The sequence below is a fragment of the Saccostrea cucullata genome, unplaced genomic scaffold, assembly GCF_032062105.1.
Source record: "Saccostrea cucullata isolate Sc308-1 unplaced genomic scaffold, CSIRO_AGI_Scuc_v1 ctg1001, whole genome shotgun sequence".
In the NCBI taxonomy this organism is placed as follows: Eukaryota; Metazoa; Mollusca; class Bivalvia; order Ostreida; family Ostreidae; genus Saccostrea; species Saccostrea cuccullata.
The window spans coordinates 73,260-91,669 of record NW_026940940.1 but is presented as its reverse complement, the minus strand read 5'-3'; the positions used below and the strand labels follow the sequence as shown (position 1 = coordinate 91,669).

Below are 18,410 nucleotides of genomic sequence, written 5' to 3'. Positions count from 1 at the left end.
CGCATGTCATCCTGTTAACTGTTCCTTCCGTCTGAAAATTTTATTTTCAATTAAACACTTATGAACGGCTTTCTATACTATATTTTGCCGAATGTTTACAGCATTTAAGGGTCTCTGTTGGAGTTTTCCTGATGTCTACGCAGAATTTTATCACTGCCCACTGCTCTGAAAACGTCCCCTTTTCGAACAAAGCCGATCCTGTCTTAATAGATTCTTACCTAGATTTCTCAGTCACTTCTGAACTCTGAACGTTCAAATTTTGCAGATTTGTAGTTATTACTTTTGACAACCTCGTAATGTAAAAGCAATCTGAATTTCCGCAGAAGTTTACAAATACAAATGAAATTTACAAAGTGATAAATAACTTTTTTAATTAAAATTTTGCGGTGCTCCGGGTCACCATCCCAAGTCTAATAATGAAGTCATTATTATAGATATCTATTTGAAATTGAATATTATTTTACATTTTATAATTGATATTTACTATAGGATTATAAATATGTTAATAATATATATCAATGACACCATCTTTCTTTAAATTTGAGCTTGTCCACGAACTTTACGAACAACCCTCGTATAGATGGTTTTGTTATTGTGAGAATTATGTTATTGTGAGAATAAAAGTCAACTTGGTACAACTGGTTGAAAAATCCACGGAATACGTCTTTCAATTTAAGAAAAGGAACAAAATTACGAAAGAAATTGAACATTTTTAAATTAATCTGATTTTAACCTGTAATAACTTTTTATCTCATGGTACCGAGACAATTTTAAATGCAATGCTCCCACTGATTTCAACATAACATGTCTCATGACAAATGTTTATGCTACATGTATAAACATAATTAATATCCGTATTTCCAATTTAAATTCTCGTTTGCGGCGCCGCGCCATACCTGAAACGTAAACAAAGGTAGTGACTGTTCCTTTGCCAAGCGCTCGTCACTAGAAACGAAAGTCACCGTTCTTTCGGATATGACCTGAAAACGTAGGTCACGATAGGCGCTGGCACGATAAAGAAACCTCACTGCTCAAAGGCCCTGACTGCCGAATATAGGTCCAAATTTGAAGTCCTTCACCAGCATACGGTGACGTCTCCATATGAGTGAAAAATTATCGACATGGACGTTAAAACGATATACAATCAATGAATCCAATTGTTTTTACACAGGTATTGTTTTTAAATTGCGAATTCTAAAGATGAATCCTATTCCAAAACTAATATAGCAATCAATTCTAATTTCATACACTAAAGATGATATCAAGTTGACAGCTCTTGACAAGGCGTAAGATGATATTATCAAGTTGACATGCAGCTCTTGTTCATTGTATTTTTTTTTTTTGCCTGGTAAGGGAGTTACAGATCTTGTATAGATATATAACATTGTTATGGTACAATATATGAAGAAACAATTCTACAAACAAAAAGAGTATTGTAAAAAGAGGAATTATAAATCAGGTTTAAAACTTGGATTAATTCAGCATGTTAGACATTGAGTCAATGTTTATTAAACATGAATTAAAAATATTTACTTTACTTAACAATGTAGTCATTTGTTTTCAAACCCTTATCTTTTTGTCCCCCGCTTTCGCGAAAGCGAGGGGACATTAAATCTCATTTGTCTGTCTGTAAGCCTGTCTGTCTGTCTGTCTGTCTGTCTGTCTGTCTATCTATCTGTCTGTCCGTCCGTCACAAAAACTTTAACCTTGCCCATAACTTTTGATTAAGTGGACCCATGATTTTCATATTTCATATGTATATTCCTTGTGACAAGATCTTTCTTTGGGTACCACCAAATTTGACCTTTTGACCTTGACCTTGGAGTTTGACCCACTTTTACACAAAAATTTTATTTTTGTTATTTTGAGCATATCTTTTGAACGGTAGATACTAGGACTTTTATATTTCACATATGTATTGCTTGTGGCAAGACCTTTCATCGGATGTCAAGAATTTTGACCTTTTGTCCTTGACCTTGGAGATTTCTGTACTTATGAAAAAACATTAACCTTGGCCATAACTTTAAAACGGTAAGGACTAGGGCTTTCACACTTCATATATATAATCCTTGAGCAAAGTCCTTTCATGGGATAACAAGAACTTTGACCTTCTGACCTTGACCTTGGAGTTTGGCCCAGTTTTAAAAAAAACTAACATTGGCCACAATTTTTGTGAAGGATAGGGCTAGGGTTTTCATACCTCAAATATTTAATCCTTGTGACAAGACATTTCATTTGATATCAAGCACTTACACCTTTTGACTTTGATCATGGAGTTTGACCTACTTTTTAAAAGATTTAACCTTGGCCATAACTTTTGAATGGTGAGGGCTAGGGCTTTCATACGTCACATAAGTAATCCTTGTGAGAAGACCTTTCACTGGATACCAAGAACTTTTACCCTTTTACCTTGACCTTGCAGTTTGACCTCCTTTTTAAAATTTGAGTACCAATTTTGGCAATATATTTAATTTCACATTTTAAAAATTATAATCTTCGCTTTGTTGCCATACGGGATCATCAATGTTTTTGATTGAGTAGAGATAGGGCTTTCATATTATACATGTGTATTACCTATGACAAGATATTTCCAAGCATGCTATGATTTCTGACTCCTTGACCTTGGCCTTCACGATTGACCTTATTCTTAAAAAAATCAACTTTGATAATTTCTTAATGACATATGATAGGGCGTTCATATTTGACATCTCACCCATAAAGACACCGAAAGCGGGGGACCACAATTCTTTGAATTTGCTTGTTAATCATAGTCAATTACTGATATTTTGCTTGAATTTTCTGAGTGTTTGTCTACTTTTGGTTTTAAAAATCGATCTAAAGAAAATTCAAATTCATTGATTTAAATTTGTCATTAACAAACTTTATTCAAAAAAGTGAACATTTTGTCTTTCCTTTTAATTCATCTTAATTTATTAAAGTAATTTTCTATCCCTTTACTCTCCAGGCTAAAATTAACCAGTGTGTGCGATAAAAGGAGGCATGATTTTCCAACATGTACATCGTTTGTGTACATTACACATGTACCTTGAATTCACACATCTGCTTGAATTGAGTCAGCAAATGAGATAATCAATATACACTGAATAAAAATAATTAGTGAGAACAGATCATTTCGAAAGGTACATCTAACAAAATCATTTTTGTTATTATAAATCACTCTCTCTTTTCGCCTTTTTTGTCTACATTACGAAAAGGAGCTAGACCAAGATAATATATTTTTATGAAAATTACAGTCTGCGAGTTTTTATTTATAACCATACTGTTTTCTGAAATCTGCATTTGTTCAACATTGATCACTTATAAACTATTATGACATGGAATTAATTTTCAGCTTTGAACTATTCCGAAAAATTCATAAAAAATTACATTTTAAATATTGTACCTCTTTCAAAGTACTCACATTCAGAAGTTTAGAATCAGTCTGTACAACTCTCTAGCTGTCCGTCTGTTCGTTAACTTTTCACATATTTTTTTCCCAGAACTCCTGGATAATTAAAAAAACACACAAAAGATTTTTCTTGAATAAAGGAATGTCTTTCTAGCTATCATTCTCTCTCTCTCTCTCTCTCTCTCTCTCTCTCTCTCCCTCTCTCTCTCTCTCTCTTTACATATATATCCAAAAACATTAATTTTTTGTTCTATATTTTTTATTTAGTAGTTAATGGTCTTACAGAAATCTTTCGCAAGAATGGAACTTCAATCAGATTTAGCGACCTTTTGATAGACCTTATCAAAGAGATTTCCGATGAAGAATTGGTGTCTCTCAAAAGAATTGCTACAGGTAATTATTTTTGAGAATTTTTCGTGAAAAAAAATTGGGAGCATTGAAAATTAGTTAATCCTTTACAAAGTGTAAATAAGTTAAGTTGATACATGTACACGTTTTTATTTTACTTTATAATCATTTTTGTTAGTTGCCTAATCACCGTTAAAAAGTTGACAATGCATTGTCATTCCCAAACTTTTACGTATTTAACGCATGGCAAATCTAAAAACAACATAATAAAGCATGTGATTATTCTGTACAAATAGAAGCTTTAACAAATTATCTGATATTATTTTAGGCACTGTAATTTGATCTGGAAAATCAATAAACGTTTTGTTTCAAAATATTATACACGCCCGTTTTTAGGAGCAACTTAAAAAAAAAAACATAGATCATGACTATCTTATGAGAAATAAAAAAAATTCAAACCCAATAACAATCATTAAGACAAAGAATAAAGAATTTTTTAGAAATTTTTACTCATGCCTTTGATGTGTGTTGGACAAACATACAGATGGATCGACGGACATGCCGATGACAGCATACCCCAACTTTTAAAGCGGGATATAAAAAAAAATAGACCGGCTGCCTGCGGCTGATAATACTGCTACGTAGATGACTTTATTTTTATGGTGGGTCCATGTACATGTATGTCCAGCTTAGTATAACAAAACATTTCAAGTTCATTTCATGTATAGTTTTCCTACAATAAACTAGCGACCTGTTATTTAACTTCTTTTCCCACCTTGTCTTTTTCTACGGTCACTGTTGCCATAATGCACGAGAAAGGTAAGAACAATTAAAGGTACTATTATTGGATAATGTACCTTGCGCATCATTTTGAAAGATATTTTGTAGATGATGTACATTTATATTTTTCAATATTTTAAGATAATTTTATCAACGACGCTGTTGATGTTATATCCACGAAATTCAATTTAATGAATCAGTTTAGCTGTTTGAAGTCAAATATAAGCCACTATATAACAGAACAATAAAGAACAAAAATAAGTATGAAAACTTTTAAATACTTAAAATGATAATGCTTGATAAAAATATGAGCAAAACTGTTTTGATATTTTTTCTTCTGTCTTCCTTTATCAAAATGAAGTTACATATCTCTTCCAATATTTAAAAAAATTTCAAGTTTTTTCTTGCTTCTAAATCATTCTCAGGTAAAAGATTTGTCACATAAAGTCCACATGCTTAAACTCTAGACAAACTTCGATACTGCAGTGTCTCAAGCGCTATTTTATGTGCATATTTTTATTTTCGGGTGTATTATAATTGTTATTAGATTATTTTCAAAAGTTTGCTTCTTTGAAACGAAATTTGTAAATGATAGGTTTGAAGGAAAATCCTGTATATCAAATTCATTCTGTTTGATGGAGGCATTTTTTGAGAACAAAGGGGAATTACCTATTTAATGATCACTAAATTTGACATATTTTGCTATTCGACAATTTTACACTTCATTCAATGACATATTGGATACAGATATTCAGTTTGTATTGACCTTTCAACTGCTTTTGATGCTGTAGATCACAGTATTATTTGAAATGAGGGACTATGTGTAAGATATTTACATAGCCCCGTAGAACTGGTTCATAATTATCTAAAAGGAGAAAATGGGTAACCCAAAGCGTAACAGATGAACGGACGGACATACCAATTGCTATCTACCCTCCCTATTTGCAAGCGGGGGTATAATAAATGTATTGCATGCGGTGTTGCACCGGGTTCATCGTTGTTTAATTCTTGTTCTCTCCAATCTGAGTACCTTAGGGGTCGATCAAGGGTTCAAAGCATTATGGTCTCTTCTTTAACCCCTTTGACACAGAATAGATAGGCGATAAAAGGACGAAATATATATATACACTGGTGACATCAAGATTAAGCTAATAATATTTGAACTGATATATATGACACGCCAAATTCACAATCAAAAGTACTGATTAAGGGGGGGGGGGGTAATAAATATTTTGAAGGATTGAATCTAAAGAATAAGAATTAACAATATGTCTCCCTTTTGAAGAAGAGAGATGAGAATAGGTGAAGTTAATAACAATATGATCATTTTAACATTTATTTTTGTAAAGTATAACAAGATAAAATTGAAACGCAAGTTGCTGTTTTACATTAAATTTGTAAGGTATGGTTTTTGGGAGCAAGAAATGGATAATTGTATTACATTTCACATAAAAATGAGTACTAATGAGCAATAGAAAACAATGAACATCACAACTGCTTTTGATTTTTTCTGTATATTAAGTTGACATAGTACCAATGAAACAAAGTCTTGTTAAGTTGCAAATCAAATAAGGATGCAACATACTTAGAAGACCTTAAATAGATTTACAACGTGCTTGTGATTCTATAAAATGTTTTGATTCAATACATGTATGGCCCAGATAGAACAAATCACAAGTCTCTATGCTGATGACAGGTGAGTCTTGTGTCATGATGTCCACAATAAATGGATATTTTTCAGGAGAGCTCCTACCATGCCAGACTCTTGAACGCCAGACAAATTTTTTTTTTATTCCTGTGGTAAACTTGATTTGTGGGATCGTAAAATATTGGTTACATGCATCCTAATATCAGAAGCGTTTTCTTTTCTGGAGATTGTCTCCACCGTTCTCCTGACAACTGTCTCTTGTTAGAATTTTCTACAAAGTGAATAAGTAAAAAAAAATTAAGAATATATCATAATTATATTTAGCAAATATTCCTTTATAATTTATCCGACTTTTGATAAATGAAATCAAGGACTTCAAAAAGCCCTTTATGATATATTTAATATATTTTCTAGGGACGTCAACTTAACCGGGTACTCGATCCAACGTCCAAGTATTGAATACTAAAAATAGATACTCGGTTACTCGGATGTATATAAAATAATTTCTTTTTTCAAAGTTAATATTTTATTAAATATGCAAACGGTAATAAGCATGTTTTCATCTACATCTAGCTGTAAAACACCCTTTACCGCCTCTACATGTAGCCATGCATGAATATACAATAATTACTGACCAACTAGAGCCGAGCTCGTTGCAAAGCAACGAGTAGGTCTTCCGTCCTGTTTGACCGGAAGTAACTTATTTTAAAAAAAAGAGTAATGAAGTCCAAAAAAGGGTTATTCCTCGAAATCTATGTTAAGTATAGCAAAATTAAGCCATTCTTTGGTACTTCTGGTTTGACTGGAAGTGACGACGATGGACGGAAAATTAATATTTAAGCTTCTTGTGAGACATGTTACCCAAAAACCTGTCAAGAACGGAAAAAATATGCATTTTCTGACTTCTTCCGGTTCGACCGGAAGTGACGACCCCATTAAATAAAGCTTGATATTTTGAACAACTTTGCTTCTTTGATGCATAACAAATTCTCAATACTTTTTAGCTCACCTGAGCCAAAGGCTCAAGTGAGCTTTTCTGATCAAAATTTGTCCGTTGTCTGTCGTTGTCGTCGTAGTCGTTGTTGTTGTTGTCGTTGTTGTCGTTGTTAACTTTTCACATTTTCATCTTCTTCTCAAGAACCACTGGGCCAATTTCAACCAAACTTGCTACAAAGTATCCTTGGGTGAAGGTGATTCAAGTTTGTTCAAATGAAGGGCCACGCCCTTTTCCAAGGGGAGATAATCATTAATTAGAGAAAAAATAATGGCATTATTAAAAAATCTTCTTCTCAAGAACCACTGGGCCAGGAAAGATGAAACTCATGTGAAATCATCCTAAGGTAGCGTAGATTCAAGTTTGTTCAAATCATAACCCCAGGGGGTAAGGTGAGGCCAAAATGGCCGATCAAATTTTTACATACGAATATATAGGACAAATCTTTAAAAATCTTCTTCTCATGAACCACTGGGCCAGGAAAGATGAAACTCATGTGGAATCATCCTCATGTAGTTTAGATTTAAGTTTGTTCAAATCATGACCCCCGGGGGTAGGGTGGGGCCAAAATGGCCGATCAAATTTTTACAAAGGAATATATAGGACAAATCTTTAAAAATCTTCTTCTCATGAACCACTGGGCCAGGAAAGATGAAACTCATGTGGAATCATCCTCATGTAGTTTAGATTCAAGTTTGTTCAAATCATGACCCCCGGGGGTAGGGTGGGGCCAAAATGGCCTATCAAAGTTTTACATAGGAATATATAGGAAAAATCTTTAAAAATCTTCTTCTCAAGAACCACTGGGCCAGGAAAGATGAAACTCATGTGGAATCATTTTCAGGTAGTGTAGATTCAAGTTAATTCAAATCAAGACCCCCTGGAGAGTTGAAGTCCCCCCCCCCTCAACCCCTAATTAACTTTCAGTTCTGATCTGATATGTGCTTTTTCCTATCCAATTGCTCAGGTAAGCGATGTGGCCCCTGGGCCTCTTGTTGAGATATCTGGAAAAAAAAACTTTTGGCCCCTCTATGTCCCTTAATTTAGGGGTCAGTCCTTTTTTCGACATCTCATTTGAAAGATCTTCTAATTTTGCACAAATTATGTTCTATATATTTTAACAAAATAATTTTTTAGAAGATAAAAAGAAAAATATGAGTAATTTTTTGGTTCTTTGAAGTGTTCTATTTTTTTACCCCTATAGAACGCCACTTTGAATACAGAAATCGAAAAACAAAAACCGATGTGCACAACTTCAACCCTTCTATTACCTAAAATCAGTAGAATTCCTGCTCCAGCTTTAGCCTTCTCTGAGCCTTTATCCGGAAACGAAAGCCTAAAAATTTTCGTTTACAGGGGAATAACTAAAAAGCGGAAGTGATTTTTTGAAATGTTAGATACCACTCTGATAGAGTTAAATAATGTCTGAAAATTTGAATAAAGTCCGTAGATAAATGAGTGAGATATGAGGCCTCAAAGTTGGCGTCTAGGAAGTAGAAGAAAAAAAAAGAAAGATAATCTTTACCAACAGAATCAGTAGAAGGTCTTCCGTTGGAAACGGAAGACCTTAATTAGCAGGCACATAGTCGTTCTCAACTATTGTGGTCCTTAATTTTTGCATTAGTGACTTTAACAATTGTTTTCAGTATACATCATAATGATTGAAGTATTTGCAGTACACAGCAGTTGAATATGACGTGAATAGAAATGCCGCTACCCATTTCAACAGTAAAGAAATATATATTTAATCAATCAATCCCTTCAACATCCATTTCCTATCTTTGAAGTTTCGCTTGTTTAATAAACAAACCTGCACAACAGTTTGTTCTCCTTTTGCGTTGATCAAATAGATCCAAAACAACCTTTTGTAATTTTGGGTTTATTAATTGTACATAATTTTTTTTTTGCTTTTTATTTGATAAATAACTTAAGTACTAAAAATAATTTCCAATCGAATTATTGTTTATTTGTATATTTTTGTGGGTTAATAGACATTTACTAGGCTAAAGAACAAACTCTTATCTACATTTTACCGATAGTAACCGAATATTCAATTTGGGAAAAGCCCGATTAAGCGATTATTAATTATCAAATGATTTGACCGATTTGACTTCCCTAATATTTTCCAGTATTTCTCTCTCTCTCTCTCTCTCTCTCTCTCTCTCTCAAAAGCCTACCATTGTTCGTAATCATGCATTAGCAAGAAAACAGATTAAATGTATATAAGATATACAACATATGGACTGATAAAAGTTACTTTGGTGTATTTGAAAAATTGAAAAGAAAATAAGTCAATTTAACAAAAATACAAAATATCAAATTACACTTAAAAAAAATATTCGGTTCATTTTTGTCAGTATTATAATAACAAGAACATTCTTGCTATCAAACATATATGTATCTTAACTAATGACACTTATCCCACTTAAAATATATTAAATTGATTTAAATAATACATGTACTCACCTTCAGAATCATGAGAATAGTGTATCTGACTGCGGTTGTGCTGAGTTGAGTTTTTCTTATTTAGAGATGACACAGAGCAAAATTTCTGCATATTCACTATGCAATGTTAATTATCCCGCTCTTTGTTAGCTGCCTCCTTAGGGACACATCTATACTGACTAAAATTTTATCTTTGAAGCTGTCCAATTTTCATTGCTTTGGTCCATCCTTCAACATATTTACATTAAATGCAGGATATATAAATGTATACAAAGATTCGGCATGATAATTCCTCAAATAATTTCTCCCAAGCATGCATGAAATTATATGCAGATACAGTATCAGTTCGTTCGATCAAGACCGACCAAAACAGGTATCATGTTACGATATCTAATTAACCTATAAGTACACCGAAAAGTGTGTTATAGGCCATTTAGAAGATTACCCATAAGGGTTATATAAGAAATATGACCCTGTGGTATCTTGGCTAAATGTCTGGTAAGCTACCCTAATTTTTTGTGAGGAAACTTGTTTATGTACCTATACTTCAATGACAAATTCTTAGGAAAAATTATATAGTTTTGAGGAACCTGTCGTCTGACCTTAAACTAGCATGTCTGCATACAGTCTAGACGAACTCTAAAAACGGCGTGAACTCCAAAAAAGAAGTCTTTGGCTCCGTCATGCATTGCGGCAAAATGGCTTCCGATGTAAACAAACGATGGATTGTCGTTCGCTTTCTCCACAAATACGACCGAATAATGGCTGTATTTAGTAAACTGTGACTGGATTTTTATTTTTGTGGAATAAATAATTGCACTCATTGAATTATTTAGTGGTTATTGATTTATTTATCGCTCTGTATTCTTGCATAAAAGTGATTTGGGATATACGACACCGGATTCAATAAAGTTGGTAAAAATTAATTTTCTAACTTAATATATTGTCCCCTTGATTTAAATTTTATGCCATTCCTAATGTAAAGATGCTTAAATTTTACTTCTAAGAATCTTAGATCGAATTTTTTAAAATGAAAATCCGCACAATTTTTTACCGTAATTTTAAAAGAATGATTTTTTTAAGTTCTTAAACTGATAGATTATGATTCTAAAAATGTTTTCATGATTATATCTATTCATATGTGATAACATTAGATAAACAGCGATGGTGATAACTAATGCTCTCAATTCAGATTCAGGATTATATGACGAAATAATATTACAAATGGGTACAAATTCGGTCAGGCTTGTATGACCGTTCAGGTGGACAGACATGTTTTTCAAGGGCTCCGTAAAAATCTATGTGATTTAACTTACCGAGGCTTTATATCTTTGGAATTTTTGTTTAAATCTTGTTTGCGTATAAAGTGGAATGTATTTCCAAAACATCTGATAGTGATGTGATGAAAATGAGGAGAAAATGGGAGAAAAAACAAAGAAGCGAAAAACTCGGAGTAATGGAAGTGAAGGTGAGGTTAACAGTGCTCAGCCGGGCCCACAGGAGTCACTCAGTGAGGCGATAGGACAGGCCGAGAGGGTGCTATATGGAGAACATAATGATGAACACCGTGAAAACGGTGAATGTGCATTTGAAGAATCGGAATTAAACGCTTCCAAAATACTTGCTTTCTTAAAATCCTTCATGAAGTCAAGTGAATCAAAACAAGAAACTACAAATAAAAAATTGGATGAAATCTCATTCAAACTAAATAAGCTAGATCGCATAGAGCGAAAGTTGGGCAGTGTTAAGAACAGGGTGGTTGCATTAGAAACACGAGTCGACACAATTGAAAAGAAAAATGAAGAACTCAAGAAGAGTATTTCCTTTGTATCTTCAAAGTTTGATACAGACTCTAAAAAGATGGAAGGGTTATCTGTTGAAATTAGAAAAAGATTTCACGACCAAGACAAAGCTATACGAGAAATAAATGACCAGATGAAAACAATGAAAAATGAAAGAACGAGTACAACAGGAGCGGAAAAAGACATTAAACGCCACGAAAATACAATTATGACGCTCTCACGAGGACTAGAAAATCTGAGAAAGGACCGTGTACATCTTCAAGGGCAGATTACTGATCTACAGTGCAGATCGATGAAGACAGGGGCGTAGTATCCGGGGGGGGGGGGGGGGGGGGGGGGGGGCTGGCCCCCCACTTTTTTCCCAACCTTACTTACACTATAGGAAATGTTAATTGAAAGTGTGGTTGGCCCCCGCACTTTTAGAACTACCGAATATGTAGTATAAGAATTGGTACTAAAAGTAGTAGACACTGAGAAAAAGTTTACCCCATCCCCCCCCCCCCCCCCCCCCCCCCACGAAATAGGATTTTCGACTTTCGACTTGGGCAACTTTTACCTTTTTTTTTTTTTCCTTTTTTTTTTTTTTTTGCTTGTCAACTTTTTCAGGTAAGTAAAAAAAATTTTTTCTCTGCCTGGCCCCCCCCCCACTTTCAAAAACGATGCTACGCCACTGGAAGATGAACCTAGTCTTCACTGGACTTGGAAAAGAATACCCAAGAGAAGATACTGAATGGAAACTTAGACAATATCTGTCCATTGAACTTGGGATCGATGAACACATTGAATTTTCGAATGTACATCGCTTTGGACGTTTTACCCGGGGTCGACCCAGTCCAATAGTGGCTAGATTCGTATACCAAAGAGATTTAGACCTGGTGTTAGATTGTGCATATCGCTTGAAGGGCAGCCTATATGGAATACACCAACAATTTCCAGCTGTTGTGGAAGATCGCAGAAGGGCCCTCTACCCGGTGATGAGGCAGTTCCGCGAACAAGGTGACACGGTTAGGATGGTTAGGGACAAACTTTTCGTGAACGGCCAGTTATACGATCCAGACTATGACGAGGAGTTCCAGGATAGCCGCCCAGAGGAACCCGTGAGAGGACCCGCCCCATCGGAAGAGCCCGTCAGAGGATCCGCCCCAATGGAATTCACTCATTCAGGACAACTAGGATACTAGGGATTTGAGGAGTTTGGACGCCTATCCAGTGATAAAATATCCTCTTTTTAAATTGTTTCACTCAATGTTTGTGGTTTAATTAGTAAAATTAACTGTACAGAATTTATCGAATATCTCACAAATTATGATATCATATGCATAAATGAATCTAAAACTGATAACACAGATAATGTAACAATACCTGGTTTTAAAATGTTTGGAAAGCACCGTCGCGAGTTATCTCGCTTTAAATCGGGTGGTATTGTTGTTTTTGTTAGAGAAACACTCGTCAATTCATTAGAATTAATAGATTTTGCAAGTAAATATTGTTTATGGTCAAAATTCAACCTTAATAAAAAAGTGTTAAATGAAACATTACTTTTAGGCGCTGTTTACATACCACCTGAAAATTCTATATATGTATCTTGTGATGTTTTTGAAGAATTGGAAGAAGAAAATGTTCGTTTTTCTAACAAGTGTAAATATGTTTGTTTAATTGATGATTTTAACGCAAGAACTGGAATAGACCCAGATTACATTACTAACTGTGACACTTATTCTTACTTTCTACCTGAAAGTTTGTATGTATTAGACTTACTTAATATCCCACCGCAACGGTCATCAAAAGACTTAATCAAGAATAATTTTGGCAAACTTTTACTCGATTTTTGTAAACATACTGATCTTTTTATTTTGAATGGTCGCATGGGAAATGATAGATATATTGGTAAAAATACATGTAAAGGTATTAGTGTAATAGATTATTGCATAGGTAATACTGAATTTTTGACTGTTGTTAAAAATTTCGAAGTTCATCATTTTTCGAAACTTTACTCTGATTGCCATAATCCTATTTATGTAGAACTATCGTTGACAATTAACCAAGAGAAGCAAAATACTAATAATGAAAATACCTGTAATAACGAACAAAAAGATAAAGCTAAAGGTTGGAATGATGACTTGCAACACATTTTTCTTGAAAAATTAGGTCAGAAAAATATTGAAATTAACAATTTATGTGGAATTCTTGACAATATTAAAGAAGAAGAAATCGATCTAGATTTTGTTGACAAAATTGTAGACAATAACTGTAACATTCTTATATCAAGTGCAAAGGAAACATTTGGGAAGAAAATCAAAGATAAATTTTCACCAACCATGGTTTACAATGGAATGTTACCACGCACGACAAACACTTTGTAAGGCTAAAAACGCTACTAGAGAAATAGATGTAAAGGTTTCAAAGACGATATGTATAGTAAAGAAAAAAATATATATAAAAAAATTGTTGAATATGTGTGTAAATAACCATAAAAATCAAACGAAAGAAAAATTGAAAAAACTAAAATCAACAGACCCGAAAGAATATTGGAAAATAATAAACTCTGGCCAAAAAAATAGAAAAAATTGTAAATGCATCTGCTGAGGAATTATATGAATTTTTTAAAGATTTAAATATGGAAAAAGATAATGAAATACCTGACTATGTTTTATCAAATGAGAATATAGATATTCTTTCTAATTTACAGTATAATGAGTCTATAAATGAATCGATAACTTGTGATGAAATAATTCAAAGTATAAAAAGTCTTAAAAGAAGCAAATCATGTGGAAGTGATGACATACACAATGAATACATTAAAAGTTCATGCAACATAATGGTGCCCCTCTATCAAAAAATATTCAATAAAATTCTTGACAACGGTTGTTTCCCCTCCGATTGGTTGTGTGGTGAAATAATCCCTATCTATAAGAATAAAGGTGATTATACTGAACCAAAAAGTATCGCCCAATAACTATAATTAGTTGTATTGGAAAGCTATTTACATCTATTTTAAATAATAGACTTAATAGATATTCAGAAGAATTCAAAATAATACAGGAAAACCAAGCTGGATTTCGTAAAAATTATGGTACAACTGATCACATATTTACTTTGCATACAATCATCGAAATATTCAAAAAGATAAAAAAAAAAAAGAATTTATTGTGCCTTTATTGATTTTGAAAAAGCTTTTGATTCTGTATGGAGAATAGGACTCTGGAATAAAATACTATTTGATTGTAATATAGATGGAAAATGTTTTAGAATAATCAAGAAAATGTATGAGGGTATCAAGGCAAAAATTAAAGTAAATGGTGTTCTTTCAGATACTTCCCCTTGTCAACTTGGTGTAAGATTGGGTGAAAATTTATCCCCTTTTTTGTTCTCGCTCTATTTAAATGATTTAGAATCATTCCTCACCGTGAATGATATAACTGGTTTAGAGAAAATATATGAAATGATTGAGACTGAACTTCATGTGTATATTAAGCTTTTCGCTCTGTTGTATGCTGATGACACTGTTTTATTTGCTGAAAATCCTGAGTCATTACAAAATATGTTGAATTGTTTTCATGAATATTGTATAAAATGGCGGTTAAAAGTGAATGTTGACAAATCAAAATTAATGATTTTTGGAAGAGGTCGAATAAAACAAGATTTACATTTTACATATGATGGTTTAAGTCTAGAGATTGTTGATAGTTAGTTAGGAATATATTTTTCAAAATCAGGTTCTTTTAATCAAAATATAAAAGAACAATACAATAAATCTGTAAAAGCTATGTATGGAGTGATTTCAAAATGTAAACAACATAATCTTTCTATGGATTGTCAGATAGATTTGTTTGACAGAATTGTACAACCTGTTTTGTTATATGGATGTGAAATATGGGGATTTACAAAAAATACTTGAATCGAAAAACTTCACTTAAAATATTGTAAATATATACTAGGTTTGAACACTAAAACGCCAAACTACATGGTGTATGGGGAACTTGGCAGATTCCCACTTATCATTAATATTAAGGTGAGAATGATTTCTTTTTGGGCAAAACTACATTTTTCTCAAACGATGGATAAATTTGCTACAAAAAAGTATGTTCTGGCTTCAAGGCATAATTTGCCTTGGGTTAACTACGAGGGTTGTCCCGTAAAATCGTGGACAAGTTGTCTAGTTTGAAAAATAATCATCACTACGTTCTGAAATTTTCACCACTCTTTAGTACATATATTATGAATATACATAGCAAATTTCAAATAGATATATGCATAAATAATCAAATTGTGATATTTTATGTTATGTACTGTATCGCCCTACGGCGCACGGATGATAACGTCAAAGTGTCTAAAACAGCGTCACGTTTCATCTTTGCCAAACTTAAAGTTGGATATAAGCCCCACTTAAATTTAGAAGTTTTATTGATTTACATACGTGAGTGTCTATAACCAGATGAGAAACCAATGTGGCACACTCATGCGATCTTCTGAATATTTATTAGCAAGTTACGGAGAGTATTCTCAAGCATCATTCAACTAAAAGGGAATCTCACATCGACGGTCGACAGTGACAGCGTACTTTGCTATTAACAATAGCAGTCTGTCCATATGTTTTGTACTATCTGAGGACTCGACCACGAAGACTTCGCTAAGAAAACTTTCATTTCATTTATATACTAAAGATCTTGTGATATTTTTCAAATTCCCTTTCTTCTGTATTCATTTAAAGTCTCTTAAGGCATCATTACAACATCCTAATCTATCTGAACTGTTCTCCGGTGCGCCGTAACGTCATCAAAAGTCGCCATTTTTCGTGTATTGTGTTTACCACATTCCCATTTCGAATGCTCGGGAAACTGCCAAAAATTAACCAAATGCCTTAATTTTTTTAAAAAGACGACAGAATTGATTAAGGAATCGAATTAGGATAATTTCCATCCTAATCTTATATATTGAAAACTTTTATTACGAATTATTTCTTGTGTCTTCTCTAATATAACCTTGCTATTGTTACCGTGCGCCGTAGGACCGTACCTTGTGCACATTCAAGCAGAATAAAATCTTTATTTTTGATTATATATTATCAAAAACATTATGATTCACTTAAATATGATGAATAAACATTTACTGAAAATTTCAGCTTTGTGCGACCATTACTTTTTGAGAAAAACGCTTTGTCCACGATTTTACGGGACAACCCTCGTATGTTAAAATTATTTTAGATGATTGTGGATTATCTTATTTATGGACAACACAACAAATGTACAATGTAGCATGGGTAAAAAATGAAGTAAAAAGAATACTTGTTGACCAAAATATCCAAAACTGGCAAAGTAATGTTTTTAACTCATCAAAGGGTGTAAATTATCGTATTTATATAGAAATACTAGAACCAGAAAGATATCTCGTTAATCTACCTAGAAAAGTTTAAATTTTGTTACGCAAATTTAGATGTAGCAACTTTCAACTCCCTATTGAAACTGGGAGATGGTTTTGTATTCCAAGAGAACAAAGAATTTGTACTTTATGTGATTTTCATAAGATTGGTGATGAATTCCATTATGTCTTTGAATGCACACAAAAAGAAATTAAAGAGGCTAAGTTAAAATATATTTCAAACTCTTTCACATGTAGACCAAATATAGAGAAATTTAAACAACTTTTTACAACAACAAATTGTTCAGCATTGAAAAAATTATGTAAATTTTTATTGATTGTCAAACAAATTATAGATGAAAATAATTGACATGAACTTGAACATGATACTTTGTACTGTTTATAATGCATGTATTATATTTTTTGTTTTGAGTTTGTACATTTTCCTACCTCCTCTCTACAATGTATGTTTGTACATTTAAGAGAATAAATCATTGTCATTGTCATTGTCAATGTTTAACAATTACAACATATATATTATATTGTTCAATTTTACATATTTCTCCCTTTTATGATATATTTAATTCCCAAACGTTTATTTTTCTTTGTATTTGATCTAACTTGAAACGTGAATTTTCTTCAAAAAAGCAACGGAGGAAATGTGGAAACTGAATGGATTCTCATGTAACTGTCACCTGATCGACTCTTATTTATGATTAAAACCATCAATTCAGTATTATTTTAATTATTGGTAAGATGTATTTACAATGCAGTTGTTCATTGCTGATTTAAACATGCTGCAATTCATTTGTACACGACAGACATGAACGACAGAGGAAATTCGACCTAAAAATTCGCCAGCGTTCCTTACTTACAAAGAAAAACACTTCTAAGATCAGTAAAAGTAGTTCTAAAATGACTAACTTAGTCGCTACAAACAAATAATCAACCACAGAGAGAGATTTAGACTGTTTAATTATGTTCCCCAAACGGAGTTTGGGAACATATTGTTTTTACTCTGTTTCTTATTATTATGTTCCCCAAACAAAGTTGGGGAACATATTGTTTTTACTCTGTTTCTTATTATTATTATGTTCCCCAAACGAAGTTGGGGAACATATTGTTTTTACTCTGTTTCTTATTATTATGTTCCCCAAACGAAGTTGGGGAACATATTGTTTTTACTCTGTTTCTTATTATTATTATTATTATTATTTTTCTTCTTCTTCTTCCTGGGTACTTTTTTGTCCGGGAATGATCTTGTAAACTGTTCGTCCGAGGTAGGTAAAACCTTTTTAGGGTAAGTAGACATGTTATGCAGATTTGCGGAATCAAGGTCATTTTGCGCGCACGTGCTTGCAAGAGCACGCACGTGCAACACTTGCAATAACCAATATAATAGATATAGTCGGAACTTTTCTATTTTTTGATAAAATGCTTTGAAACTCATAATGTAAGGATACATTAGTAGTATAGACAAGATGGCATTGTCAAAATAGCAAGATCTCACGCGCATGCACGTGCACTTTGCTCTGATTGGCTGAAACTAAAGTCTCAATATCTTTCTTGTTTCTTGTCATAATCTTTTGAAATTTTGAACATCGTCCTACATTATGAAGATCTACA

At 33.0% G+C, this 18,410-nt stretch overlaps 1 protein-coding gene across 1 annotated transcript in view; it reads left to right on the top strand.

The window, feature by feature from the left end:
• LOC134256696 (uncharacterized) overlaps positions 1-18,410 on the top strand; it is a 94,992-nt gene that overhangs the window by 14,303 nt on the left and 62,279 nt on the right. The window contains exon 8 of the mRNA XM_062739378.1: positions 3,677-3,802. Within this exon, the coding sequence (XP_062595362.1) occupies positions 3,677-3,802 (126 nt within the window). The remainder of the gene's footprint in view (positions 1-3,676; positions 3,803-18,410) is intronic.